Source organism: Orycteropus afer, unplaced genomic scaffold (genome assembly GCF_000298275.1).
Source record: "Orycteropus afer afer isolate SDZICR_OR568_19922 unplaced genomic scaffold, OryAfe1.0 scaffold00040, whole genome shotgun sequence".
Taxonomy (NCBI): domain Eukaryota; kingdom Metazoa; phylum Chordata; class Mammalia; order Tubulidentata; family Orycteropodidae; genus Orycteropus; species Orycteropus afer.
The window spans coordinates 14,860,454-14,869,285 of record NW_006921627.1 but is presented as its reverse complement, the minus strand read 5'-3'; the positions used below and the strand labels follow the sequence as shown (position 1 = coordinate 14,869,285).

Sequence of the window (8,832 nt, the reverse complement as noted above, 5' to 3'; positions counted from 1 at the left end):
ATACTTAACCTGTATAAACAAAAAAAAAAAAAAAAACCCTTGCCATTGAGCAGATTCCAACTCATAGTGATCTTATAAGACAGAATAGAACTGCCCACAGAGTGTCCAAGGTTGTAATCTTTATGAAAGCAGCCTGCCACATCTTTCCCCCACAGAGCAGCTGATGTGTTAGCAGAAAAGTTCTTAACACTGAGCCACTACGGCTCCTATCAGTATGTAAAATGATGTTAATAGCATATATTTGGCTGGGTTTTATGATAATTGAATGAGATAATGTAATTGATAGCTTTTCACAATACATTCACAATGCCTCAAATAGACTGTTGAGTTAATTTCCCCTCTTTAACTTTTACCTAAATAACAAATTTCAGAATATCTATTGTAATTATATTTGGTATATTTTTTTGGTTCATCTTTTGTTTACTGCTTCAGTATGGTTTTTAATATGGTATGTTCTCCAAACCCAACACTTTGTTTGTATCCAACTGTTGGATCAACATCAGTAAACAGTAGTTACAGAATGACTTATTCAAAATGTCAAATTATACCTGACCAACATAGCCATTGTTTAAGTGATACAGTTTACTGAAAGAAATCAAGTATGCCAAACATACTCAATTTATCAGGATGCAGCAGTCAGTAGTAGTAAATTTTTAGGGAAATAAAAAATAATTTCTCACATTAAAGAAAGATTTTGTTTGTTTGTTTGTTAATCAAGTTTTTCTTTGTGAGCATCAGATGGGAAGCATTATTGTCGATATATACTTTTTGATATACATATACAATAACTGTGAGAAGCTGAGGACAATGACCCCTATTTATAGACAAGAAAAAGGAAATCGAGACCCATAAGACTTTGTGATAACTTGATCAACCTAGATTGGCCAAAACATCTGCTTATTTTGATGATGTTTCTCTAAAGTAGTGTGTTGTTATACTAACTATATAAGACTGCTTTATTCAAAATAATTAGTGAAAGGTTTGTAAGTGTCAATAGTCAGATTATAATAATTATGTAATAAGACTTTGAAGGTTTCCTCTGGGCTTGGAAGCCATTCTTCCCACAGTAGACTACATGAAAGATAGAGAATTTCCTTTCTAATCTTTTGGACATTCATAGGGGTATTATGCAAATGTATGCAAAGAATTAAATCTTCTTTCTCTCTCTCATTTTGCTCTCACAGATTAGTACTGTACTGGAAGCATCTAGTGCTTACCAAGCCAGACTTCTCCCAACTAAAGATGAAAATGTTTGCATATGTGGAAGTGAGAGAAAATCCTACGCTTGGCTGGTTACTCCCCATACACTGGGTAAAATTTTCAGTTCCTGTATGCTTTCATGTTCGTTTATAAATCCTCTTAAGAGTTTATGTCAGACTACATCTCTATTACAGCCAGTTTACTCATTGCTTAGTACCACCAAGGAGCTCTGATGGCACAGTGGTTACAGCATTTGGCTGCTAACCGAAAAGTTAGGGGTTCTAACCCATCAGCTGCTCTGTGGGAGAAAGATGAGGCACTTTGCTTCTATAAAGATTTACAGCCTTAGAAACCCTATGGGGCAGTTCTACTCTGTCTTATAGGGTTGCTATGAGTCAGAATCGACTCAATGGCCATGGATTTTGGTTTTGGTTTTTAGTACCACCAAGTGTCCATTTTTCTATTCCTGTTGTTAGCTTCTGTCAAGTTGGCCCCTGACTCATAGTGACCCCATGCACAATGGAAGAAACACTGCCTGGTCTTACTCCACCCTATGACAGTTTGCAGATCAGACCACTGTCATCCATAAGGTTTTCATCAGTTGATTTGGGGAAGCAGATCATCAGACCTTTCTTCCTAGTCTGTCTTAGTTGAGTGGAAGTTTTGATGAAACCTGCTCAGCATCATAGGGATACACAAGCCTCCACTGACAAATACGTGTTAGCCGCATGAGGTGCACTGGCGAGGAATCAAACCCTGATACCCTGCAGGGAAAGAGAGAACTCTACAACTGAACACCACTGCCCTGTTTTACCAGGACCAATGTGCCTGAGGACAAGGGTGGGGAATTGCAGTCAAGTCCCGACTTTAAGAGCTCATATTTTCCATGTCTCTCTTTTCTTGCTTCTGTAAAATTTCTATCTCAACCTCTTGGAATCTCTTTCATCAATCAGCAGTAAGCCATTGTAACTCTGTCATTGACATTTCCTGTCTTTTAAGGTACTGTCAACCTCACTGTCACTGCTGAAACCCTGCAGAGCAGTACTTGTGGAAATGGGTCATTCCTGGCTCTGAATAATGGCTGGAGGGATATACTGATCAAATCATTGCTGGTAGAGGTATGGCCTCAAAGTGAAGTCTATGGGCCTTGAGGGAAAATATCTGTCCGTATTTCAAAATTTTGATCTCAATTAGGAAGGATAAGTATTCCTTTCAGATCTCACAGATATAGCAGGAATGAATACTTATCCAAAGAGACTGCCCAATATATCAACCAAATATTTGGGAAGAAAGATCAGGGGCAGACATTTAGTCCTGAGACATTCAGTCTGCAGAGAACATTTACAAGTAAATGTACAATATCCTTGAAAGAGAAACATAATTTTGAAGCTTTAAGATTTTTGAGAAAATTCTTGCCTTTAATTTTAGAAACACTTAGTTTATTTTGTATCATGCAAAATCAAATGATTCACTTTTCTATTCTCTTGGGCTTAAAAGTTCATATACTCATTATCTGGGATAATTTTTGAAGATAATTTCTTCTTTTTAGATGTCGTGTTGTTGTTGTTATGTGCCGTCGAATCAGACCTGAATCATAGCCACCCCTCCTTGGGTTTCCGAGGCGACATCACTACCGAAGTAGATTGCCCAACCTTCCTTTCGAGGAGTGGCTGGTGGGTTTGAACCACCAGCCTTCTGGTTAGCAGTCAAGTACCTTAGGCACTATGCTACCAGAGCTCCTATTATTACTAATTTATGAATATTATGGATTTACATAATATATTAATTTGATATTCCATGACCCCCTCTTTTCCTCTTCCAAATATTAGCCCGAAGGTATTGAAAAGGAGATGACGCAGGGCTCACTTATTTGCACAAATGGTAAGTAAACACTTTTACCTGGTCTTGTTAACATGGCAACATTGATTGCAACCTCTGTTTATCTTTGTTTGGGAATTAACTGCTTTACTATTGATCATCTCTGAACACAGCTACTAGGAAAGATTACTTTCAAGTAATACAATTTAATTGTGCTACAAGGAAAAGCAATTTAAAAACTTTAAGGTTCTTCTTATAACCTACTCCCCAATTCAGAATACAAAGTGTCCTCAACTTTCATTCAAGACTTGTCTCTACCCTTAAGCTTCGCCTTAGTCAATCCTTGATTTCTTCATTAAAAGTTATCATAATCCCAGAGGTCATCTTTCGACCAAATAAGAGATTGGTCTATAAAATAAAAATAACACCCCTGAGGAATATGCTCCCTTAAACAATTAAATATACCAGCTGAACAGTCAACATTTTCCCAAAAGCAAAGATGAGAAGGCAAGGGTGGGCAGGAAGACTGGATGGATGGAAACGGGGCAGGCTGGGTGGAAATGGTGAGAGTGTGGACACATTGAAGGGATGGTAACCAATGTCATGGAACAATTTCTGTATGAATTGTTGAATTGTAAACTTTTGCCTATAGCACAATAAAATATTCAAATAAATAAATAAAAAGACTGCCAAAAAAGTGAAAAGACAAGCTACCAACTTGGAGAATATCTTCAGAAAACACATATCCAATGAGAATCTCATAACCAAAATATATCTAAAACTTGAACAGCTTAACAACAAAAAGGCAACCAATCATAAAATGATCAAAGGACTTGAATAGACATTTCACCAAAGAGGACATTCAAATGGACACCAAACACATGAAAAATTGCTCAACACATTAGCCATCAGAGAAATGCACATCAAAACCACAATAAGACACCATTTCATCCCCATGAGGATGAGTCAGAATTGACTCAGTGGCAGTGGGTTTGGTTTGATTTCAGTGTAAGGTGGCTAAGATTAAAACAAAACAACAACAACAACAACAGAAGAATGGAAAACAAGAAATGTTGGCAAGGATGTGGTAAATTGGCACCCTTACCCAATGCTGATGGGAATGAAAAACAGTTCAGCCATTGTGAAAAACAGTGTGGCAGTTGCTCAAAAAACTAAAAATAGAGCTACAATATGACTCTTCAATTCCACTTCTAGTATATACCCCAAAGACTTGAAACCAGAGACTCAGCACTTGAACACCCAATGTTCATTGCAGCACTACTCACAAATGTTTATTATGATTATAAAAATTCTGTCAAAAGATGCTAACCAAAGAATTATCTCTACTTATGTCATTTCAATCTCTCGTTGCAAAATCAATGTTAGCTCTGAACTAATAAATTCACTTTAATGGATATAGACAACAGAGGCAAACTATTACACGTACAATATTGCATTACCACTGGCACCAAACATCAGGTTACAGGTAAATGCACAGACAAGTGAGAAGATCAGTGGGGATAGGCAAACAGAAATATACCCTAGACCAAGGATAGATTTGGCTGAAGATAATCTTATACATGCACTTGTGCTACAAAATCATCCACATACATTACAGAAGCAACAGAAGACAGGGTTGGAACAGCTTTTCAGAGATAACTGAACACTTTGAGAGGAAGAATCACTGGGCCTGGGGGCTTGGGACCATAGTCTCAGGGGACATAATGCTCAATTGGCACAACACAGTACACAAAAATCTTGTTCTACAACTTACTTTGGTGAGTAGTGACTGGGGTCTTAAAAACTTTTGAGCGGCCATCTAAGATGCAACTATTGGTCTTCTTTCATCTGGAGCAAAGAAGAGTGAAGAAAATCAAAGTCATTGGAAAGAGTCCAAAGATAAAATGGACCACGAGGACCTCAGCCTTCATGACCCTGAGACCAGAAGAATTAGATGATGCCTGGCTACCAATGCCAATGGCTCAGAAAGGGATCAAAACTCAACACCCTGGATAGAATAGGAGGGAAAATGTGAAACATAATTCAAAAACACAAAAATGAACAGAATTAGTGGTTGGACAGAGACTTGTGGAACTCCCAAGACTAAGGGCTGGGTAACCTTTTGGGCCTAGAAATGGATTCACTTCGATGGATTGTATCTCAGCCCAACAACAGAGAGACCTACACACAGAACACCTACCCCAAGGTGATGCATCAACCTACTCTAGGGCGATGTACCCCTTAAATCAATCAGCCATGAGACCCCAAAGGAGCAGCATTCACATAGAAGGAAAGCTGGACAGACAGGAATGGATAAGTAAGAAGGCCACAGGGAGGTGGGGCAGTTACAGGGAGAGAAGGGAAGGAGAGTTTTTTATGGTTGGGGATGGTAATCAGGGTGTGAAATCAAATGTGCATGAACTGTTGAATGTAAAACAAATCTGCTTTGTAAATTTCCACCAAAAGCATAATTAAAAAAAAAAAAATCACTTAACTGTTTCCTAGGATCCACAGTATCTCAATCAGTGGTGCTACCATCACCAGAAAATCTTGTGAAAGATTCATCTAGAGCTTATTGGTCTGTTCTTGGTAAGTCTGGAATACAATACATTATTGGGGATTTATATAAGCTTGTTGTTGTTGTTGTTATGTGCAGTGGAGTCAGACCAACTCATAGCGACCCCTCCTTGGGTTTTCAAGGCGGTATCACTATGGAAGTAGGTTGCCCAACATTCCTTTCGAAGAGTGGCTGGTGGGTTTGAACCGCCAGCCTTCTGGTTAGCAGTCAAGTGCCTTAGGCACTACGCTAATGTCTTAGTGGAAAAGCGTTCAACTGCTGACAGAAAGGTCAGCAGTTCAAACCCACCAGCCACTCTGCAAGAGAAAGATGTTGTAGTCTATTTCTGTAAAAATTTACAGCCTTAGAAACCTGTGAGGCAGTTCTACTCTATCCTTTAGAATCACTATGAGTCATAATCAACATGACAGTAGGCAACAAAGACAGCATATATAGGCTTAGAGGAAAAAGAAAACTACACTTTTTCTGCCGTGGTCCTGTCTGTTGGTTTTGTCATATTTTGAGTTGTATCTTCACCCTCAGAACTTGATGATGGAGGTCAGGGCATTTGACTAGACAGTCTATCACACTGAGAAATTAACTCCTAGATCTTCCAAGGCTTTCTGATTCTCTCTTTTCCTAGAGAACATTTTAGTTCTGGCCCATAAAAATTAAGTCCCATCATTAGCCCTCTTGACGGGTGTCTCATTCAGGATACCTCTGTAAAGGCAAGTCCTGCCATTTCTCACAAACTAATGATTGTCAGAGCATAGTATCATCAACAAGTATCTTAGGCTTCTCTGGAGAAGCAAAACCAGTAATGCTTATAGAGAGAGAGAGGGAGGGGGGTGCTCTGGTACCGTACATAGTGCCTAAGGCATTTGACTGGTAACCAGAAGGCTGGCAGTTCAAACCCACCAGCCACTCCTTGGAAGGAAGATTGGGCCATCTATTTCCATAGGGATACCACCTTAGAAACCCAAGGAGGGGTCACTATGGGTGAGGTTCAACTCAATGGCAGTGAGTTTGGTCTTTTACTGTTTCAGAGAGAGAGAGAGAGTGAGAGAGAGAGAGAGCGAGAAAGAGAGAGAGAGGTTTATCTCAGGGAAATGGCTTACACAGTTGTAGAAGTTGGCAAGTCCCAAGTTTGTGAGTCAAATGTCAAGCTGGAGGCTTTTCTTGACTCCTGCAGCTGCTGGCTGATGAGGCTGATGAACTCAAGGTCTGCAGGTAAAATGGCACAATCCCAAGATCAAAAAGCAACACAGCAGGCTGCTAGTTCAAATCCAGGAACAATCCCAAGAAAACCAGAAAACTGCTTTGTTAGCCTACTTAATATTAAAATTTAATTACTTACGTGATTTACTTCTATCTTTTATTATTATTATTATTATTATTATTATTATTATTATTATTATTTAGATCCTTGACTGTTCAGTCACTATCCACAAGCTATAGTCTAGGGTAAAGATTTAAGATGGAGATGTAAAGAATACAGTAGAAAGGATTCTGCATTCCATGTAAGATTATAGTCAAATTATTACAATACTGTTGTAGTAGGAAAATGTGACTCAAACAAATGCTTATTAAATGTAACAACAAAAACTCTATCAAGGACATTCCCTAGGACCAAGACAAAGAACATGTAAGTTTAATCTTAGCTTTCAAGAAATTAATCCCATCCATATAGTGTCAAAATGATGTCCAGCAAATATATATGTCATATATACTACAGAGTCATATTTATGACAATCATCCTAAACTCTTATTATCTTGTGATTTTATTTCCAAATGGTTCACTTTCCATCCAGACCATAGAGATTCTTTACAGGGGAATCATGTTGTTGTTAACATGCATGTTATTGTTAGCATGCCATGAGTCAATTCCAACTCATAGCAACCCTGTAGAACAGGGTAGAACTGCCCCCATAGGGTTTCCTAGGCTGTAATCTTTACTGGAGCAGATCACCATATCTCCTATGGGGATGGTGGTGGGTTCAAACAACCAACCTTTTGGTTGGCAGCTGAGCACTCAACCGTTGCACTGAAACCACTAAGCATCGTGGCTAAGAAACCTGACTCTACACACAGGTTGCCCAAGTTCAAATCCCAGATTCACCACTTGCTGTATCATTTTGGGCAAGTTGCTTAACCTTTCTGTGCCTTATTTCCTCATCCTAAATTAAGATAATAATAGTACTTAGCTAATAGGTTTGTTATAAAAATTAAAGGAATTAAGATGCTTATACCACTTTCAAATACATGTTGTTGTTGTTGTTATGTGCCGTCGAGTTGGACTCGACTCATAGCGACCCCTCCTTGGGTTTCTGAGGCAGTGTCACTACAGAAGTAGATTGCCCCATCTTCCTTCTGAGGAGTGGCTGGTGGGTTTGAACTACCAGCCTTCTGGTTAGCAGTCAAGTGCCTTAGGCACTATATAGGGAGTTCTATATAAGTTTTATGCATCAGTAAAGTGTGTGTATGGAAAAGATTAAGTCCAGGTACTGTGAAGCCATATCATTTTTGCTCATTCCTGACTCTGTCACATCTATTTTGGATGATTTGGGATATTTATTTACCTCTCTGTGCCATGGCTTTCTCATGTATAAAACGTTGTTGTTGTTATGTGCCATTGAGTCGTCTCTGACTCATAGTGACCTCTCCTTGGGATTCAGAGGCGGTATCTTTATGGAAGCAGATTGCCTAATCTTCTTCTCAAGGAGTGGCTGGTGGGTTTAAACCACCAACCTTCTGGTTAGTAGTCAAGTGCCTTAGGTACTACACCACCAGAGCTCTCATGTATAAAACAGAAATTTTAATAATATCTACTCACATTATTGCTATTGAATGACTACAGTGTTCAGTACATGGTAAGCATTTCAAAAAGGTTTATTTGGGGCCCTAATTCTGCCCTTTCAAACTGACAATTGACCTTGAGTTCTCTTGCTTCATCCTGGGATCTCTCCAGGAATCTTGATTCCCACAAACTTTTTGGCCCTTCTACTCTTGGATGCTTTGAGAAACATATCTCCACCTTAGTTCTGGAAGCAAAGTCTGACATGTGTTGCTAATTTGATGGTTTGGGGCCAACAATTAAGAGCGAAAAGAAGATTCAGATAATATAGAAAAAGAATTATTTTGAATATCCATAGCATAGAGGTCTTGTTGTTGTTGTTGTTGTTATGTGCCGTCGAGTCGGCCCGACTCATAGCGACCCCTCCTTGGGTTTCCAAGGCAGTATCACTACGGAAGTAGGA

At 39.0% G+C, this 8,832-nt stretch overlaps 1 protein-coding gene across 1 annotated transcript in view; it reads left to right on the top strand.

Annotated features, from left to right (window-relative positions):
- Window positions 1-8,832, top strand: part of LOC103193916 (ovostatin-like) — a 73,349-nt gene that overhangs the window by 55,170 nt on the left and 9,347 nt on the right. Inside the window, exons 21-24 of the mRNA XM_007937219.1 lie at window positions 1,185-1,266; window positions 2,200-2,318; window positions 3,030-3,081; window positions 5,524-5,607. Of these exons, the coding sequence (XP_007935410.1) occupies window positions 1,185-1,266; window positions 2,200-2,318; window positions 3,030-3,081; window positions 5,524-5,607 (337 nt within the window). The remainder of the gene's footprint in view (window positions 1-1,184; window positions 1,267-2,199; window positions 2,319-3,029; window positions 3,082-5,523; window positions 5,608-8,832) is intronic.